Genomic DNA, 21,847 nt, shown 5'->3' on the forward strand with positions numbered 1-21,847 from the left:
TTTATCTGGAAATACTTAGTTCTCTCACAGTATGCTTGCTGACACCCAGACCGTCATGAGCACCATTGACAATGTCTCCCTGTTTTTTGTTTTTTTTTTCCCCAAGTGGACTGCTCTATCGGGTTCATTTCTGATTGGCTCACTGGGGAGACGTTAACAAGGTACTAGACAAGTGATAGATCTCTGTTCTTTTGCTTGTAATTAGATTTGACAATCAGTATGGTAGGTTGCCTCAGGAAACAGGTAACTATCCATGAGGCTGCTTCGATATCATGAGAATGTCTTCATTTGGGGACCCTTTGTACAGCTGGAGGAGCCCAGGAGTATGTGGCTGGCACCATGGTTATTCAAATATGGCCCATTACTACTTGGAGCATTCTGATGTTTCAGTTTTTTAAAATCAAAGTATAGCTGGAATACAACATTATATTAGTTTCAGGTTCATAAATAGTCATTTAACATTTATATACATTATGAAATCATGATGAGTTTAATTACCATCTGTCACCATATGAAGTTATCACAGTATTATTGATTATATCCCCTATGTCGTCCTTTACATCCCTTTGACTTGTTTTATAACTGGCAGTTTTTTTTTAATTTTAAAAGATTTTATTTGTTTATTTGAGAGAGAGACAGTGAGAGGGAGCATGAGAGGGGAGAAAGTTAGAGGGAGAAGCAGACTCCCCATGGAGCAGGGAGCCTGATGCAGGACTCAATCCCAGGACTCTGGGATCGTGACCTGAGCTGAAGGCAGTCACTTAACCAACTGAGCCACCCAGGTGCCCATAACTGGCACTTTTTACCTTTTAGTCCCCTTTATCTGTTTTGCCCCTACCCCTACACCTCTCTTCTCTGACAAACACTAGTTTGTTCTCTGTGTTAATGATTTTGTTTCTATTTTGTTCGTTTGTTAAAAACGTAACACATGTGAGTAAATCATGTAATAATTCGTCTTTCTCTGACTTACTTCACTTACTGTCATACCCCCCAGGTCCATCTGTGTTGTCACAAAAGGCAAGATTTCATTATTGTGTTTGTTGTTGTTGTTGTTGTTGTTGTTATGGAAGACACACATATTCCATTTGTGTGTGGTCTTTATTCTTCCATGATGGACACTTAGTTTGCTTCTGTAACTTGGCTGTTATAAATAATACTTAAGTGAACTTAGAGATGCATGTATCTTTTTGAGTTACGTTTTTGTTTTCTTCAGGTAAATACCCAGAAGTGGAATTGCTGGATTGTATGGTAGTCCTACTTTTAAGTTTTTGAGGAACTTCTGTGCTGTTTTCCACAGTAACTGCACCAGTTTGCCTTCTCCCCAGCAGTGCTCAAGAGTTTCCTTTCCCCCACACCCTTGCTAACACTTGTTATTTCTTCGTCTTTTCGGTGCTTGCCATTCTGACAGATGTGGGATGATTTTTCACTGTGGGTTTGATTTGCATTTCTCTGATGATAAGTGATGTCGGCCATCATCTCCCTTGCTACTGACCATCTGTATGTCTTCTTTGGATAAGTATCTATTCAGGTGTCTGCCTATTTTTTAAATTGGATTGTTTGGGTTTTTTTTTTTAATGTGTATTTCATTTTTAAACACTGTCTTTGGGAGTTGGGGACAAAAACCATATAAAACATTTACCTTCAGTTGGCACTTCTGTATGCACATTCTCATTCTTTGACACCTCATACCAAACTGCAGCTCAGTGAAGAGAAGTATTAGAAGTTGCTGGAGAATTGTCTGTCTTCTAGCTGGTAAGCCAACAGATTAATAAATATGCAGCAGATAGAGTCCTCATTTACATCAGGGAAAATGATATTCTGTCTTGAGGGCTACTGTGAGGATCCTCTCCCTTTTTCGTGACATATTTTAGATGAATGAATTTTAACTCACATGGATATTGGCCCTAAAAATACTAAAAGATTAGTCAATGCTCAGAAAATTTGAAGACAGCCTTTAAAATAATTTCTTTTTGGTAAAGGGAGAACTATAAGTGAAAGTTAGTTCATTTTCCCCTAGAAGACGTATTAATACTTTCCATCAATTTCTCAAATTGCTAAGTAGAGAAAGGTTAGAATATTAAGGGCTGTAAATATTCTTCAAGTGGATGTAATATTAAAGAACCTCTGTACCTTATTGAACAGACATTGAAGAAGTGATGATACTAGCCAACTGTTTTTGGTTATCAAAGGGTTACTTAAAACATCACTTGCTGCATAGAAGTTCATTGGTTCTTCAAATTTTTTAAGTTATAGTTTTGAGCCAATAAATGTAATATGAAATTGGAATGAAATAAAATGAAATGCTGTTTTAGTTTTATCCCTTTGGTTATTTAGACTGATAGAGAATACCCTCAGATACGGTATTTGCACAAGTAAAAATGATTATAAACATGCATTGAATTAGGCACTATTCAAATTGCATGTATTTAATCCTCAAAAACTCTTTGAGGAAAGTATTATAACCCTCATTTATGAAATAGGAAACTGAGGCAGAGATTTTTTTTTTTTAAAGCAATTTTCCCAAGGGCAAATGGTTGCAAATGAAAGAGGTAGGGTAACAATCTAAGCAGTCTGCTAACTTTTAACTCTCATACTTTGCTGCCTTCAATGAAAAAAATCTATGAATGGACATTCAAAAATTAATTTTTGTTTCTGTGAATTTATACATACATGTAGTTTAAAAAGCCAGATTGTTCTAGAAGGCTTTATAAAGATGATGAATCCCCTTGAAAAATTTCCCCATTTCTTGTCCTTATAGGCAACCACTTTCAGGACTTTTAACAGATTCTTTTGCTGTTTTCATCCATATCTCTAAACAGCATGTTTCTTTGCTACTTCTTCATACTTCCAATTTTGACATATTTTTATTGACTTCCTACCATATAACATGGGGATTTGGCTGTCTTAATTACACCTCACCACACATCTTTTTGTTAGATTAGTTATTCTGTGTTTGTGTTACGGTGACTATATGCAAGCTACTGAAGAATGAATTAACAAGTATACTTGGTTTCCTTTCTTGCACTGATCTTTGTTCCCCTGTCATTAACAATCACTGTGTTCATAGATTTTTAAATTATGTTTTTATTTTTTTTTTATTTTTTAAATAAAAATAAAATTTTACACCCAGGCACCCCGTATAGATTTTTTTCTTTCTTTCTTTTTTTTTTTTTTTTTTTAAGATTTTTATTTATTTATTTGACAGAAAGCGCAAGCAGGGGTAGCTGCAGGCAGAGGGAGAGGGACAAGCAGACTGCTTGCTGAACAGGGAACCTGATGCTGGGCTTGATCCCAGGATTTGGGGATTAGGACCTGAGCTAAAGGCAGATGTTTAGTGAAGTGAGACACCCAGGCACCTGGGTTCGTAGATTTTATAGCACAGTATGTTACGGATTTATCATAATTTATCCCCAAACTCTTACCAGTTATATAAAAACTCCTAAAGATATTAACACTTTCTTGTTCATGAATAAATTTCCCCCAAATGTTGGTTGATTTCTAGGCTTGCCACATAGCTCATGTTCCGGGAATATCTCTTCACCGGGATTCTGGGAATCCCCTTTACAGCTCCCTGGGATGGTAGGTCCTGTTCCTATAAGTCATACACACTCTTTCTTGGTTTTTTGCTCTGGCTTGATGGAACACATTTTCCAGCAGGCGGAGGGAGGGAGAGGCAGGCTCCCCACTGAGGAAGAAGACTGACCTGGGGCTCAATCCCAGGACCTTGCGATCATCACCTGAGCCAAGGGTGGACCCTTAACCGACTGAGCCACCCAGGCGCCCCTCTATGTTTTTTCATAGCATATTGTTTTCGTTTCATGAATGCAGCAGTGTTTTTTCTCTGAAGGCATTAACGACGGTTTATTTGATGTTTTCTTCTCTTGATGGAGTCCTTGTATCTTCCTCATTGCTTCTGTTTGTTGATTTGCTCTGGTTTCTGTCATTTACAATAGAAGCTTCCTCCCATGTGTTTTAACCTGGCTCTTCACTCCCACTTAAGAGCTGGATAAAAAGACACTAATTGAAAGTTCTGTGCAAATGGGGATGTGGTTGACAGTGAAATTCAATGTAAGGTGATCTGGGTCATTCTTTTGGTAAGCACTTGATTGTCAGTATCTTTATTTTATTTTTAGTTGGTTTCCTTAGAAAATAATTTTCAAAGCTCCTGCCTAGGGAAGCTAAGCGCAGATCTCAGCATTCTGTTTGCTCTATAAATGTTCATTAATTTCCCCTGAATTCAGTACTGAGTTAGCACTTGGTTGTGAATCGTGTTCCTCAGTATAGAGCATAAATGTCCCATGTTCTCCTAAACTGGTGGAGGGGCAGTCATATAACAGAATGATAGAGAAGAGGATCTGGGTAACTACATACTTTAAGGAGACCTTCAGCCCACCTTGACCTGCCGCTGTTGCCAATTCCTGAGCCTTTTGGGTTCTGTGATGCAAAATAAATTGTTTCTTGGCTTCTCTCACTGAGCGGGATTCAACTTTTCAAATCTGCAAATTCAGTCATCACTCTTTCATCTGCTTTCCTGCTTCCTAAATTTTGCTCTCCTAACATTCTCATTGCTCTTCTAGGTATACAGTTTTAAAAACTCAAAAAACTTAAACCTGGCGATTCACAGACCTGTACCCCCGGGGAAAAAAAATATATGTTTATAAAAAATAAAATTAAAAAAAAAATAAAAAATAAAAACTCAAAAACTTAAATAGAACTTCATTGGATTTCAAGAAGGAGCTGATGTAAGTGCATGCATTTAACCAATAATCTTGGAAATTTGTTTGTGGGTATTCTTAGTTTTGTATAATTATCAGTTCATGTCTTAGATGCCTGAAAGTCTGTAATAGTGATCGAGTTTTTTTGTGTGAGACTCTTCTTTCCCTTCTCAGGGATGGGAGAGGGAACGGGATGGGGAGAGGACACATGGAGACAAAATAGCACCAAAGAAAAGCAGCATGACGTAGGAGAAAAAACACAAGCTTAGGTGGAAGAGACTTGAGTCTGAATCACCTGCCAACTTCACAGGAATTATTAATCCTCCTGACATATCACTTTCCTTAATTATAATGCAACGGGAATAAAACCTACCTCATTGTTGCATTTTTCAGACTGAGATAAAGTATTACTTACCATACAGTGTTGGATGTGGTGCCCAGTAGAGACCATTTTCCATTTTGAATTAAGGGAGGGCATTTGCAGTCACAGGATGGAAAAAAATTCATTTCAGAACATTTTTAGATTTGCATAAATTACACCTGCTTTGTAATACTGACCATAGATAAACCAGTTAGCTAAACTAGCTGGCTTCAGAAAGCCTCCTTTGATTTCAGATTCTGTACTTATTATGGTAACCATATTGGAAAAAAATAATTTTAACAGATGTAGAATGTGCTTTATAGGAGCTATGATTTAGGGCTAATTGAAAGTGCGACTTATTGAGAAAACCTGCAGTGATTGGTTGAGCGGCTTTCAAGAGTTCTGTAGTCTGTGTCTCTTTAGAACTAAAAACTGAGACAGATGTAACAGAGAGGACTTCATTGACTTGTGTGTCCAATCATTGTTAGCACAAAGAGATTTTTTTTGCTATACCCTGCTTAAAAGGAAAGCCTCTGAAATGCACAGTAGTTGAAGGAGGGTATAATAATCACACTTGTGGGTATAGTTCTTGGAAGGCTGCAATCTTCCTAGATAGGGAGAAATAATTTAGAGTGGCGTAGTCAAGGACTCATGTAACAGAAAAGTATTTAATGGATTTGTTCATGTGGCTGTAATGTTTAGTTAGAAGGGAAGGTAAAAGATAAGTTGTTTCCAACTGACCTGTCATCTCAAGTCTTTACCTGTCTTCTTTCTAAGGAAGTCTAATGTCGCGCAAGTATCAGTTTCATGACTAGACTATAAACCTCACTGTTTCAGACAAAAACAAAAACAAACCACATCAATAATGTGAACTCCCCACCCCCACCTTAATACCCTTTTTGCTGAGAGTGGATTTTTGCCTTTACTAATGAAAACTGTATCCAAAAAAAAAACTCTTCTTAAGGCAAATATAAGTGTAGCTTTTCCTCAGATAAGGGCTTTTTCAGTGGATGTGGTATTGTATCATGTGGGTTCTTGTCTGGAAAATAAGGAGGGCATTTTTGGATTATTTTCAATCTGGCTCTCCACAGTTCTGTGAGAACTGTGCCTCTTTTAGCTCTTCTGTCCTTATTAGATAGCGATAGGATGACAGGAGAGAAATTGCATTAATGTTGTAATAGAGAAAATGGAACAAATTAAATCTCCATGCATTGATCTTTTTAGAAAAATTATTGATAAAACAGTATTCATAATCATGATTCTGTAAGACAACATGAAGTGGATTTTGAGAGTTTTCTTAAGAGTGTGTGCTAAAATTACTGCTTTCAGTGAGGCAAAGCTTTGGTATAAAGTGCTCTTGGGTGTTGAAAATTTATTGTCTCTCTTTTTACTTGCATGCTTTCCTTTTTAAAGTGGTATCTTTCAATACCTTTTTTTTTTTTTAATTTCAAAAACCTTAAATGTTTCTCTGCTGCCTTCAGGGTATCATAAATTTCCTCAGTTTGCCATGCAAGATTTTTGACCCTCTGACCCCAATTTAATTTACCCCCTTGTCTGCCACTGTTTTTCTACCTAAGCCCTTCCTTTCAGCCAAATGGGCATGCATAGTTACCCTACAGGCTTTCTGATTTTGCCTCCATTTCAGAATTTCTCTCCTTCCCTCCATATGTATCTACTGCTATCCCTTCTTTGAGATTTGGCTAAAGCCCTTTCCCTGCCCACCGGAGCTCAAGCACGTGGTCTGTCCATCTTCTGCGCTTCGTGCCCTGGTTATGTCACTCAGGAACCATCTAGCCTTGACCTCCAGTCCATGTTGTACCTACACACATTTTGTTTAACTCTGCCTAGAACACAAGCTCCTTGAAGGCGGGAGGTTTCATGTTTGTTTCATAGCATTTCTACTGACATTGAAAGATCCACTGGTATGTTGCTTGCTTGTTTATCTGTCTATCTGCCATGTATTTTCTGTTGTCTACTCTCACTATAGTTTAAGTTCCAAAAGGGGTCATGAATATTGCAAAAACTATAGAGGTCATATATGGCAGACAGTTTGGCTCTGGAGCCTGTGCTCTCGATCACTAATCAGTGCAGCCTAATGGTGGTTGTCAGTGACTCCATGATTGCCACCTCTAATTTTGCTTAGGATGTCAACAGGATATTGACACTGTTGACTACTCCTTCCTTGCATCTTTCACTTTTCTTGGCTTCTGTGCCATCCTTTTATTTTTATTTTCCTCCTCCCTCCCTGATAGGTTGTCCTGTAGTCCTCTCTGTGTGTTCCAAATGTTGACTTATGATCTCTAGTTTTGTCCACATCCTTTTTCTGTGCTTTCACTACAGTCATCTTACTAGCCTAGTATTTCTTGACCTCTTGACATATTACGGTGTCAGAATCAATCAGGACATGTGTCAAAACCACTCAATTATTCATAAAGCATTAAGTTACAAGTGCTTGCAAATGATTTACTTTTTTAAATTGACTCACCTCAGAGTTACCATTATAAGGATGTCACAGGAACTCATTTGCACTTCAGTAGTGCCTGCTTGTTTGTGTGGGGAAGGAAGGACTTTGAGTTAGCTGGAAGTGAATTGATTATAATTCATGGCCTATTTTATATTAGCTGAAAATATCTGCAAACTATGGTTATTGGTATGTCATTGATAGTTACAACAATTTTGAGATATTATTTGTAAACTGGGGATTTATAGTTTGTTACTTATAGTTTGTTTCCTTGATTTTACCCATGGATGCATTTTTAATGATGGAGGGAGGTGAAGAAAGCACGCATATGCATCTATCTCTGCATAGCATAGAAATGAGAATACAGTCTAGTTACAGGTTCCAAATCAAAGGCAATGTGATGAGCCAAATAACATGCACAGTATTATTTATATGAACATCGTGAATAAATATAAATATTATGTGCTACATGTTTAATTATAAAATGAGTTACTTTTCTGTATTAGTATATGCTTTTTTATTACTCATAGAGGTTTAAATTTGCTTTTTAAAATACAGTTCTACATAGTTTTTTATGTTAGATTAGTCATCTATATTTTTCCCTCAAAAATGATGTTTTGAGATCGTCAAATAGTTTTACTCATCATTTACTATTACAATGCTTTTGAAAATATAACCTAAAAAAACAGCATTGGGAATGCTTTGCTTTATTTGGTCAATGACTTTTGTTCATATGTGTGTCTGTCTGGTGTGTGTCTCTTATGAATGTCATTCATCATTTGCCCTAACAGAGGAAAAGCTGAAAACCTCTGCTCGAGGCTATATTATACACACCTGTGTGGTTTACTCTCTCCCATATATTGGTGACTCCTGAATTTCTGTCATCACCCACAATCTTTTCTCTGCAGCTGTCTCATTTATTAAGTCACCCACTGGGCATCTTTTTGTGGATGTCCTACAGTCTTCCCAAACATGTCATAGCTGAAACTTAGCTCATTTTCTGTCCTTAGTCCCCTGACCCAACTGCTCTTTTTCCAGTGTTACACATTTTTATCAGTGGTATCATCCACCCAGTCTGTTAAAGACGTTAAGGATAATATTCAGTGTCTCCTAGGTCATTAGTCTAGTCCAGTTTTTAATCTCCAAAATATCTATGAAAGAATTTCTCTCCTTCCTCACTGCCTTTACTTTAGTACAGCTGCTTTTCATTTCCTCTTGGGACAATTTCATAGCCCAATGGTTCTCAAACTTCAGTATGTATCAGAATCATTAAAACATAGATTGTTGGGTTCCAACTCCAGACTTCTGATTTAATAAGTCCAAGGATAGTCCCAAAAATTTGCATTTCTAACCAGTTTGTGGAAAGCCTGACGTTGCTGGTTTGGGGATCACTTTTTGGGTGATAGCCTGTTAATTGGCCTTCCTGCCACCAGGCTAGCCACCTTACTGTTTCTCCTCCAAAGGATAATTTTTTAAATCCAAGCTCTAGTCTCTCTCCCTGACTTAAACCATTATACTATCTTAGCGTTACACTTAAAATTGACTTAAGTGAACTCTTACCCCTCGAATATGTGAAACGATGGCACCCTTGTTATTCTTTCAGCTGTACCACATTTATCTTATTTTTTCCACTAAGATTAAGAACTTTTTCACTTGTCCATGTACATTTGTAGATCAGCCTGGCTACTAAAATCTCAACCACCATCCGTTTTATAATACCATTCTCAGGGCTTCCTTCCTTCTTCATACACACCTTTAAAAGGTTTATCTTCTTTCCAACGTGAGGAAGATTTGTGTGTATCGTTATGTAACAGTGGCCCATTGGCAGAAACAGTATTGTGTAGCCGGGCCTGGGTCATTTCTCTTCCATTGTTCTCTCTCTGGATAGTCATCTGCTCCAGCCTCTGGCCCTGGTGGTGGACAGCTATTATCTATCTTATGTGACATATTAAGTGACAAACAGGTCCAGCTGGCTCCTACTCTACAGCTGTTTTATATCAGTTTCCAGGAGGAGGAAGTAGTAATGTTTCCTTTCTTTACTCCCAGTGGGCTGCATCCCAGCACACCAGTGCTGGCCCCACCTTGCTTTTACCTCCCTTGTGGGGAGGTAAAGATAGGCTCTTGCTACTCAAACTGTGGTAAAGGACCAGGAGACTCTGTCTCACTAGGGAACTCTTTAGTAAGGCAAAATCTGCACTCTTCCCTCAACAAAACTGCTGAATTAGAATCTCTATTTCAGTGAGATCCTGTGGTGATCAAGTTTGAGAAGCACTGGCTTAGGCCTCTGGGATCCCTGGATATGCTCACCTTACCTCTTGCCATCCTCTATTAATTCATAATGATAGGAATTTGGCAGATATTCACACCTTTCTGTGATAGCCATTTTCTTCATCTGTAAAATGGGGACTGAAATGTCTACCTTGGTAGATGATGATGATGTATGTAAAATATCCAGCACAATACCTTAGAAGTGATGAGTGTTCTATAGTGGTAGTCATTATTAAGTCTGTATCTTCATCTTCTAGGATTTTAATAGTCCTTTGGAAGTCTGCATAAATAACTCCCCTACCTCGTCTACCAATGACTAACCTGCGCCCAGGGCATTGGTACCTGAAAGTTAAATGAAAATGGGATTGTAGCTGGTTTATAATTAAAGATATGCCTTATTTTCAATTAAGTGGCATAGCTGGGATGGCTTTCTGAAGCATACGTGTTGCCTGCTTTGCAGGTTGAGTGGTTGATTTCTAGATATACTTAAATATTCATCCTTGTAACTCTGAGCTAGGAAAATGCATTAAAAGACACTGATCATCACAGTTAGAAGGGAAATGCAAATCAAAAACTGTGAGATACTACCACAACAGGTTAGAATGGCTAAAATTAGAAATACCAAGTCTTGGTGAGGATATGAAGAAGCTGTAATTCTCTTGCATTGCTGGTATAGATCTAAAATAGTGCAATCATTTTAGAATAGTATTTGTCAGTTTCTCAACAAGTTAACAATAAAAAGGAACAAACTCCAGTAGGCAGAAAATGAGTAAGGACAACGTTGAGCTAAATAACATCATCATGACTTGGGTATAATTGACATATACAGACTATTTCGCCCAGTAAGAGCAGAATACACATTTTTCTCAAACTCACAAGGGAGTTTTACTGAGAACACATTCTGGGCCATAAAACACACCTTAACAAATAAAAAAAATTGAATCAAATAATGTCCGTTGTGAGACCACAATGAAATTAAACTAGAAATCAGTAACAGAAAGATAGCAGGAGAATCCTAAAATAAATGTGATGATTAAACAACACCTTTCTAAATAACATGTGGGTCAAAGAAGAAATTTCAAGAAGTTGAAATATATATTTTGAACAACATGAAAATGAAAACACAGCTTATCAAAATTTGTGGGGTGTGGTAAAAGCTGTATTTAGAGGGAAATGTGTAGTAACGAATGCATATAATAGAAAAGAATAAAGTTGTATAATCAACAATATAAGGCTTTACTTTAGGAAACTAGAAAAAGATGGATAAGTCTAAAGTAAGCAAAAAAAAAAAAGAAAGAAAGAAATGGAGTAGCAGTCAATGAAATTGAAAATAACAAATCAGTAGAGGGAATCAATAAAACTGAACCTAAACAGGCTCTTTGGAAAGATCAATGAAATTAATAAGACTTTAGAGAGGCTAAAAAAAAAAAAAAAGAGAAAGAACCTAAATTGCTAATATCAGAAATGAAAGAAGGGACATTACTACAAATCCTATGGACATTAAAAAGGATAATAAGGAATTTTTATGAGGAACTTTATGCCCACAAATTTGATAACCTAGATGTAATAGAACAATTCTTTGAAACAGAATTATTTGCCACAATTCACATCAGAAGCAGCAGACTATCTGAATAAACCTACATATGTTTAAAAATTGAATCAGTAATTAATAGTCTTCCAAAACAGAAATTATCAGGCCCAGATGGGTTCACATTTAAGAAAAAAATAATACCAATTTAAGAAAGAAATTATACCAGTTCTCTATAATATATTCCAGATGATGGAAAGAGAAAATACCTCTAACTCATTCTATAAGATCAACAATACCCTACTAAAAAGACCATACAAGGACGTTACAAGAATAGAAAATGACAGACCAATCTCTCAGGAGCGTAGATGCAAAAATCTTCAAAAAATATTAGCAAATTGAATATAACAATGTATAAAAGAATTATAAAACATAATTGAGATTTACGTCAGGTATATAGTGCTGGTTCAACAATAAAAAAATCAGTTAATGTAATCCATCACTTTAATAGGCTAAATTAAAAAAAAAAAAAAGAAAAGAAAAATCACATGATCGTACCAGTAGATGCAGGAAAGCATTTGACAAAATCCAACACCCATTCATGATAAAAGCTCTCCGTGAACTAGGAATAGAGAACTGCATTAACTTTATTAAGAATATCTACATACAACCTACAGCTAACATCATACTTGGAGAACACAAAGCTTTCCACAAAGATCAAGTACAAGGCAAGGATGTCTCCTCTAACACTCCTTTTCAATATTATACTAGAATTTCTAACTAATGGTGTAAGACATGGAAGTTAAAGGTATACAAATTGAAAGTGAAGAAATGAAACTGTTGTTTGCAGGTGAGAAGATTATGTAGAAAATGTGAAAGAATCAGCAAAAAAAACTTACTGGAACTGGTAAGTGATTATAATAAGATTATAGGATATAAAGTTAATACAGAAAGGTCAGTTGTTTTCCTATATACTAGTAATGAATAAGTGGAATTCAAAATTAAAACTTCAGTATCATTTATGTTAGCATCCCTTAAAATGAAATACTTATGTATAAATAAAGAATATGTAGAAGACATATATGAGGAAAACTATAAAATTCTGATGAAGAAAATCAAAGAAGAACTAAATAAATTGAGTTTTCTATTCATGGATAGGTTGTCTTAGTATTGTCAAGATATCAGGTCTTCCCCACTTGATGTATTCAATGCAAAGTTAATAAAAATCTCAGAAAGTTGTTTTTTGGATATCGATAAGCTGATTCCAAAGTATATACAGTGAAGCAAAAACCCACAAGAGCCAACGCAATATTGAAGAAGAGGAAAACTGGAAAACTGAAAGTCCTCAACTTCAAGATTTACTAAAGAAGCTACAGTAACCAAGACAGTGATATTGGCAGAAGAACAGATAAATAAATCAATGGAAGAGAATAGGGAACCCAGAAATACAAATAGTCAACTGATCGTTGGCAAAGGAACAAAATAGCATAATGGAGCAAAAATAATCTTTCCAGCAAATGGTGTTAGAACAACTGGACATACAAATGCAAAAAAAAAAAAAAATAATAATCTAGACAGACCTTAAATCCATCACTGAAATTAACTCAAAATGGATCTTAGCCTTATATGTAATATACAAAACTATAACACTCAAAGAATATAACGTAGGAGAAAATCTAGATGACATTGTATATGGTGATGACATTTTACTCTTATTTATTTATTTTTTAAAGATTTCATTTATTTGAGAGAGAGAGCATGAGCAGGGGGAGTGGGAAAAGGAGAAGCAGTCTCCCTGCTAAGCAAGGAGCCCAATGTGGGACTCCATCCTGGGACTATGGGATCATGACCTGAGCTGAACGTAGACGCTTAATCGATTGAGCCACCCAGGCTCCCCATGGTGATGACTTTTTAGATATAACACCAAAGGCAGGATCCATGAAAGAAATAATTAATAAGATAGACTTTGTTAAAGTTAAAAACTTCTCTAAAAAAAAGACAAACCCAAGCAAATGAGAAGACAAGCCACAGACTGGGAGAAATTATTTGCAAAAGGCACATCTGATAAAAGACTGTCATCCAAAAAATACAAAGAACTCTTAAAACTCGACAATAAGAAAACAAACAATCCAATTACAAAATCAGCTAAAACCTTGGCAGATACCTCATCAAAGAAGATGGCAAATAAGCATATGAAAAGATACTCGACATTGTATGTCATCAGGGAAATGCAAATTAAGACAATGAGATACCAGTACATGCCTGTTAGAATGACTAAAGTCTGGAACACTGACAACAAATTCTGACAAGGTTATAGAACGAAGGGAATTTTAATTAACTGCTGGTCAGAATGAAAAGTGGTACAACTACTTTGGAGGACAGTTGAGCAGTTTCTGGCAAAACCAATCATACTTTTACCATAGAATCCAGAAGTTGTGTTCCTTGTTACTTACTCAAATAAGTTGAAAATTTATGTCCACAGAAAACCTGCACATGTATGTTTGTGGTAGCTTCATTTCTAATTACCAAAACCTGGAAAATAACCAAAATGTCCTTTATGAGGTGAATATCTAAACTGTGGTACATCCAGACAGTGGGATTTAGTTCTGTGCTAAAAAGTAATGAGATACGGTCCATGTAAAGACATGGAGGTAACCTTAACTGCATATTACTAAATCAATGAGGCCAAGCTGAAGAGGCTATATACAGTGTGATTTCAATTATATGACATCCTGGGAAATGCAAAACTATGGAGACACTGAAAAGATCAGTGGTTATCAGGGGCTGGGGGAAGTGAATGGTAAGTAGGCAAAGCAGAGCAGAATTTTAGGGCTGTGAAACTATACCATATAATACTATCGTGAGAGAATACACCCCATTTTCTATTTGTCCAAACTCCAAAAGTACTACCCTCGGAGTGAACTCTAGTTTAAACTATGGACTTTGGGTGAAAATGTTTTGTCAATGTAAGTTCATGAGTTGTAACAAACGTACCACTCTGGTGCAGTATTTTGATAATGGGGGAGAATTTTATGGTCTGTAGGTGTTGTCTGTGAAATCTCTGTACCTCGCATTCAATTTTTCTATGAACCTAAAACTGCTCTAAAATATAAAGCCAGTTTTGAAAAAGTATATCATACAGAGCTGAACACATAGAATAAATTTTCTATAGGAGACATCACTTCTTGGCTAGCTCTCATTCTCACTGCAGTAGAATGTCAAAATAGAATACAAGGAAGGAGAGAGAGTTGTTACCTAGCAAGAATTATGGATCTAGAATTCCACCAAAAGAAGCCAATTCAAAACAAGAGGAAGAATGCATATCTTTACATAAATTACTCTCTACTTAATGATCATCTCATTGAAGATGCTGCCAGCTACCATTTGCTCGGTGAAGGCCATGTTGCGACCTTCTACTCTCTGCCATTCTCGGGAGATTTTATTTGGCCGTGAGACCTCACTGAGGAGCTTCTCTTTCAAACGCAGTATTCTTCCATTGGCCAAGTATGGTGGGCGACACACTGTGACTCTGATTCCTGGGGATGGCATTGGACCTGAACTTATGCTGCATGTCAAGACTGTATTCAGACATGCACGTGTGCCTGTGGACTTTGAGGAGGTAATGGTTAACTCCACTTCTGGTGAAGAGGACATTCACAATGCCATCATGGCAGTCAGCCGAAACCGTGTGGCTTTGAAGGGCAACATCAAAACTGACTACCACCTGCCACCATCTCACAAGTCCCGTAACAACATGTTTCGCACCACTCTAGATCTCTATGCCAACGTCATCCATTTTAAAAGCCTGCCAGGCGTGGAGACCCGGCACAAGGACGTAGACATCATAGTTGTTCGGGAAAACACAGAGGGTGAATACAGCAACCTAGAGCATGAGAGTGTGAAGGGAGTGATCGAGAGCCTCAAGATCATTACCAAGGCCAAGTCTTTGCGCATTGCTGAATATGCCTTCCAGCTGGCCCAAGAAATGGGACGCAAGAAAGTGACAGCTGTGCACAAGGCCAACATCATGAAACTGGGAGACGGTCTTTTCCTCCAGTGTTGTAAGGAAGTGGCCTCCTGCTATCCTCAGCTGACCTTCGAGGGCATGACCGTGGATAACACCACCACGCAGTTGGTATCCCGGCCCCAGCAGTTTGATGTCATGGTGATGCCCAATCTTTATGGCAACATTGTCAACAATGTCTGCACAGGGTTGGTTGGGGGAGCAGGCCTTGTGCCCGGTGCCAACTATGGACATGTGTGCGCGGTGTTTGAAATAGCGTCAAGGCAGTCGGGCAGAAATTTAGCCAATAAGAATATGGCCAACCCAACTGCCATGCTGCTGGCAAGCTGTATTATGCTGGATTACCTCAAGCTCCACTCCTATGCCACCTCCATTCGCACTGCAGTCTTGGCATCCTTGGAGAACAGAAACATCCACACTCCGGACATTGGAGGCCAGAGTACCACAATGGACATCATTCAAGATATAATAAACCACATTAGTACTGTCAGTTAAATGGTCAGTGCCTTGGAGGCTGGGCTATTCCCCAAGTCTCTCCCACTCTTTACCTTCCTCTTCTCACTTCGGCACTCCAGCCAGCTCGGATAATGTAGACTCTGGAATAAACTAGTTCCTGCTCCTGGTCCAACTCAGAAGAGACAGGAGAAGTAAATCTGATTCATTCTATGAGATGAAAATGTCATGAATGCCATAAACATTGCTTGTTTAAATTAGCCGAATCTATTGTGTTATATATGTACTGAGGAATTCTTCTCTATTTTAATCCATAGTTCACACTTCTCGATGTCACGATACACTGAATAAATCAGAGCTGTTTGTAGAATCCTGGGGCTTTCTCAGAACCTGGAACACTGATTTTTCTTTTTATCTGGGTCATTAAAATTCAGCAAATCATCCTGCAGAGAAATCTGGCTTCTCTCTAGAGGTTGTTAATGAGTTAATTAGTGCAATAAAATTTGCTTACAAAATATACATTGTAACCTTAATAATAAATAAGGTACCATAAAGCTGAGCTAGTACAGAATGCTTCCACTCCCTGCTAAGTATCTCATCTTTTTCCATGGTTGTGTTCATATTTCGAAGGAATTTTCAGTGGTATCATTTTTTACATGTGGACATCCCTGAACACTGCAGCTCTCCTGCATTCTTGAATTCCTTCCAGTTGGCCTCAAGAATCTAGAGTTCAAATCCCCAATTAACAGGTACAGGACCCCTGGTTCTTTGCTGTACAAATGTAATTTTGGGTTATAAACTCCATATTCAATGCTTCACAGTTCGGGATCGTTTGCTTTCTTTCAATCTCCTTTTTAAGGAAAGTGTATACATAAGTAAATGAAAAGTGACATGAAATGAAAAAATTGAAAAGTGAAAAGAAAATGAAATGTTTACTGTCACTTATTGTCATCAGAATATATTTTATTTACAGTATTTTTAAGATCATAGTTGGGAAATACACAAACAGTAATGATAATTTGATTAGGGCTCAGACATTGTTATTACCCAAGTTGGAAATAAATACAGTGGTTTTATGAAAACTTTCAGTGGTTTCATCTGCAGGAATGGACTGCAAATAAAAGTGAGGTGGAGGAAAAACAGTGAATCCTTAAACTATTTTGGAAACTTTTGTGTCTCAGCTTTAATGTTCATCCTGCTGTGGTTCATGAACCACAAGTTAAAGACAATGGACTTTTAGACTTGAAAAATTCCTTATGGTTTCCAGAAGTCTCTGCCTTTTCATACTACGTTATCATCTTATGCTCCTTATATATCAAGTCAGGGCCAGGGTTTGAGGGGATTTAGTTTGAGCAGGAAGTGACTATTTACCCATCTAGAAGTCTGTCTTTAAGAACAAGGCCAACAGGGAGAAGTTAGTTATAAAATATTCACGATATTCTCTTAGTGGACATTGGATGTATTGTTGGCCAGGGCTGCCACTGCCCCATATGGTGCCCTGCTCTGGGCAGATCTAGAGCTGCACCAGAGGCATGGTTTGATGAGTAGAGCAATGGGTGAATTTTGGCTTGCAGTCCTCCCACCTCCACGGGTGCACAACCCCATACTACCTGAATAGACACTACCCACTCTGTACCTCTTTCTCCCATAACTAGGGGAATTTATACATGGTGCAACCAGCCCCATACAGACTGGTAACCTGGCCACTGGCTTCTATTTGACAATGAGTATTTATGCCAATAGGTATGTTTGAGCTACAGTTTCTCTTTATGGTTAAAGGTGGTTGTCTCCAGAGTCATCCCACAGTTCATCCAGACTGCTCTGATGGCACACATTAAAGTGGAATTTTCCATTTATCAGTATTAGATTTGTCCCACTTAGCTATGAACTTTTTAATCTTTTTTTAATTTTAATTTTAATTAATTAATTTTTAAAAGATTCTATTTATTTGACGGAGAGAGGTACAGCGAGAGAGGGAACACAAACAGTGGGAGAGGAAGAAGCAGGCTTCCCGATAACCAGGGAGCCCAATGCGGGGCTCGATCCCAGGACCCTGAGATCATGACCTGAGCTGAAGGCAGATGCTTAACCAACTGAGCCACCCAGGCACCACAAATCTTTTTTTTTAAAGATTTTATTTATTCATTTGTCAGAACGTACACACAAGCAGAGGGAGTGGCAAGCAGAGGGAGAAGCTGGCACCCCACTGAGCAAGGACCCTGATGTGGGACTTGATCCCAGGATCCTGGGATCACGACCTGAGCAGAAGGCATATGCTTAACTGACTGAGCCACCCAGGCATCCCAGCTGTGAGAATTTCTAGGGCAAATGCCGTGTAATCTATTCCCTTGTCCTCTATAGCCCCTAATGTAGTGACTGATACAGACAAAATAAACAATCTTTGTTTACTGAATCACCCAAAAAATGAAGGACCTGGCATGTACTGCCTTATATTTCTTAAAGTGAGATAATCATTGTGCCTACCTCATAGGGTCATTGGAAGACTGAGGGAGAAAATACAGAGCTGATAGCTCTGTCACATGATAAGTGCTTGCTGTGTTTAGAGATTATTAATTATTATCCCTTTTTTACCACTCTAAAAGATAATTCTGAGGAGAATTGAGCAAATTAAATTAATACTGTCTTTGGAACTTACTGGATAAGTTGCTTAATTTATATTACGGGTTTGTAACTCACATTCAGCAAGGGGAGTGAATCATATCTCCTTGTCCACGAAGTCCCCTTATTTCTCTCCTTTTTTATTTCCTTTTTTTTTTTAAAGATTTTATTTATTTATTTGACAGACAGAGATCACAAGTAGGCAGAGAGGCAGGCAGAGAGAGAGGAGGAAAGAGGCTCCCTGCTGAGCAGAGAGTCCGATGTGGGGTTCGATCCCAGACCCGGGGATCATGACCTGAGCCGAAGGCAGAGGCCTTAGCCCACTGAGCCACCCAGGCATCCGTCTCCTTTTTTATTTCTTGAATCCAGTTACCTCTCTTCTTAACTCTCTGACCCCTCCTTTCTCATTAGACTTTTTCATTATTGGTAACTTAACAATTTCTGTTATTTCTAACTTGTGTCCTGCCTATAGTTTAGCTCCCTTAAATCTGTTTTCTGCAATGCCCTCAGTAAGTTCTTTCTGAAAGGAAAATAAGATCATGTCACTTCCCTACTTAAAGCCTCTCGTTCAGCAGCTCTCCTTTGGCCTTAAGAGAAGGTCAGCTGAACATAGCGTGGGAAACCTCCCGTGTTCTGAGATCTGCTTCCTTCCCCAAGTTCACTATTTCCATCCCTTCTCTCCACCATAGTAACAGCAGACTGTGGCACTCCAAAGAGAGTGCAGACAGAGTTCATTGTTAAACAGCCATATGTCCTTTCTAGGTCAGACGTTTGCCCATGGCCTTGGTTCCTCTCCCCTTCAGGGGATGATCTCCTTTTCACCTTAGAAGACTAAACTTAATCAGTACCACCTTTGGGAAGCTTCCTTGGCTAACTCTCTTTCCATTCCCTGTTGAGATTGAGGGAAGTAGCTCTCCCACTTCTCCCAGAGCTCGCTGGATATCCTACCTAGTGTGCAGCCCTCTGGGTATCATCACATGCTTTCCTTCCCATCAACTGCAGGGACTACCGATGTGTTCCTCGGCTACAGGAATGATGGAATTGTCCACAACTGTAACCTCAGGATCTGGTGCAGGGACAGCTCTTTTTGCTAGCTCTCAATATTAATGGAAGTAAGATGGGAAGGAAGGTAAAAAGATGGAAAAAATATATATATATATAAAGAATGGCCTGAATTCACAGGCAGGAGTTGAGAACCTGAAGAACTACTCTGTTGCAAAATACTGCTGTCTGGCTTCAGTCTGTGAACTTTCTTTACAAGTCTGCTCCTCTCTAAAGAACACCATTAGCCTCAAGGCAGTAAAACAGGTGGTTGGCAGGCTGCTTATGTTTCCTGAGAAGATTTCTGTACATGTATTAGATGATTTTATCTCAGACTTTATCAGTTTACTCTGCTTCATTTAAAGTCCTGATGAATAGTAGAACTACAATAGAATAGTAACTACAAATTGTCTGATTTTTCTCTAAGTTAACTCCTCCTCATTATGGCTATATTGTAGTTAATGACCCTACAAATGGTTCAGGTGGCATAGCTGCCATTCATCCCAGCTCTTCCACATAGGAGCTCTGTGACACCGCGCAAGTTGCTTAACCTCTCTGATCTCCAGTTTGCTCATCTGCAAAATAAGGGTAGATACTTTCCTTCATAAGATCATTATAAAAATTAAGTAAGGTTTCTTTAGATGTCTGTAGCTGTGTAAGAAATCACTTCAAAACTGAGTGGCTTCAAATAAGTCATCATTATTTATGAGTCTGTAGTGTGACCAGATGATAGTTCTCTCATCAGTATCCTTTCTTAAGGGTTATTAAAAAGGTTGTCAGTGAAGGTCAATATAAAGTTGGACAACTAGACTGCATCACTCCATAATATCTGCCCCCCCCACCATCTACATACATACACTTGCTTTTATAGAAGGATGCTTTAAAAATTCTGACTTCAGGGCTCCTGGTTGGCTCAGTGGGTTTAAGACTCTGCCTTCGGCTTGGGTCGTGGTCTCAGGGTCCTGGGACTGAGCCCTGCATTGGGCTCTTTGCTTAGTGGGGAGCCTGCTTCCTTCTCCTCTCTCTGCCTGCCTCTCTGCCAACTTGTGATCTCTCTCTGTCAAATAAATAAATAAAATCTTTTTTTAAAAAATTCTGACTTTAGCTTTCCTCAATGTCTGGGATGAAAAATCTTGTGAGGGGAGGTTTCTGAATTTGGAGAAAAACAATCTGTTTAAAAGGTCAGCAGAGAAGATTCCTCTCAGAACTGAGGACCAGGAGAACTTGATTTTCACCATGAATTTGGGTCCTTCTACCAGGTAATGTGAGATATGTAATCCATTGAGAGATTCCCCACTATATTGGCTACCAGGAAGCATCAAAAAAAAAAAAAAATGCCATGAGCATTTTTTGTCCATGAAATGTTCTCTTCTCATTCTGGTACTTAATTTTTTTTTTTTTTTTACTTTATTAATTCCATTTTCTTATATTTTGTTTTACCATAAGCTGTTTGAACCACAGAGAAACAGAAGAGGAAAAACTGAGTTCTTCACCTTCACATTCTTTCCTTTCATTCCTCCATTTTATTTTATTTTTTTTTAAGATTTTATTTATTTATTTGACAGACAAAGATCACAATTAGGCAGAGAGGCAGGCAGAGAGAGAGTGGGGGAAGCCAAGCAGGGAGCCTGATGTGGGGCTTGATCCCAGGGACCCTGAGATCATCATGACCTGAGCCGAAGGCAGAGGCTTTAACCACTGAGCCACCCAGGCACCCCTCATTCCTCCATTTTAATATTGACATCAGACCAGTCTCCTTAAAGAAATGTTTAGATTGCCACTAGTCCATTCAATCCCCCTCACATGTTCCCTCATCTGGAATGTATTCAAGGGCCTCCAGGAGGCATTTCAAAAATTGATAAATACTCAACTTCTTCGTGGTAGTGACAGACAGGGACAAAAACTTAGAAGAGAAGTGATGTGCTGTTGAAATAAGAATGGCTAAAATAAAGATATGAAATGGAAACAAAGAATGTATAAATTGTGTAAATAGGAGAATTTTGAAGACATTTATCCAGTTCTGGATCATTACAGAGGTTGAAGAAAAAAGATAGTATTACCATAGGCTCAGTTGAGAATATGAAAAATATCTGCAGGAAGCTGATTACAGAACTAGACAATTTTTGGAGGAAGGCTCTTGGTCCTTGGAGTTTCCCTGATAATTTGAATAACATGGGAACTCAATGCGCTAAAGTGTTCTTTATATCAAAATGAATTTGTGGGGCGCCTGGGTGACTCAGTGGGTTAAGCCTCCACCTTCAGCTCAGGTCATGATCTCAGGGTCCTGGGATCAAGTCCCACATCGGGGTCTCTGCTCGGCGGGGAGCCTGCTTCCCCTCTCTCTCTTCCTGCCTCTCTGCCTACTTGTGATCTCTCT

General features: G+C 38.3%; 2 protein-coding genes across 3 annotated transcripts in view; both read left to right on the forward strand.

Moving 5' to 3' along the window:
• NELL1 (neural EGFL like 1) overlaps positions 1 to 21,847 on the forward strand; it is an 822,741-nt gene that overhangs the window by 527,516 nt on the left and 273,378 nt on the right. The gene's annotated exons all lie outside the window — the stretch shown is intronic.
• On the forward strand, positions 14,634 to 15,881 carry LOC116881420 (isocitrate dehydrogenase [NAD] subunit gamma, mitochondrial-like). The gene has a single exon (XM_032881215.1). It carries the CDS (start codon positions 14,683 to 14,685, stop codon positions 15,850 to 15,852), a length of 1,170 nt encoding a protein of 389 aa, XP_032737106.1. The 5' UTR covers positions 14,634 to 14,682; the 3' UTR covers positions 15,853 to 15,881.

Source organism: Lontra canadensis, unplaced genomic scaffold (genome assembly GCF_010015895.1).
Source record: "Lontra canadensis isolate GAN:19392208 unplaced genomic scaffold, GSC_riverotter_1.0 scaffold74, whole genome shotgun sequence".
NCBI classification, from domain to species: Eukaryota; Metazoa; Chordata; class Mammalia; order Carnivora; family Mustelidae; genus Lontra; species Lontra canadensis.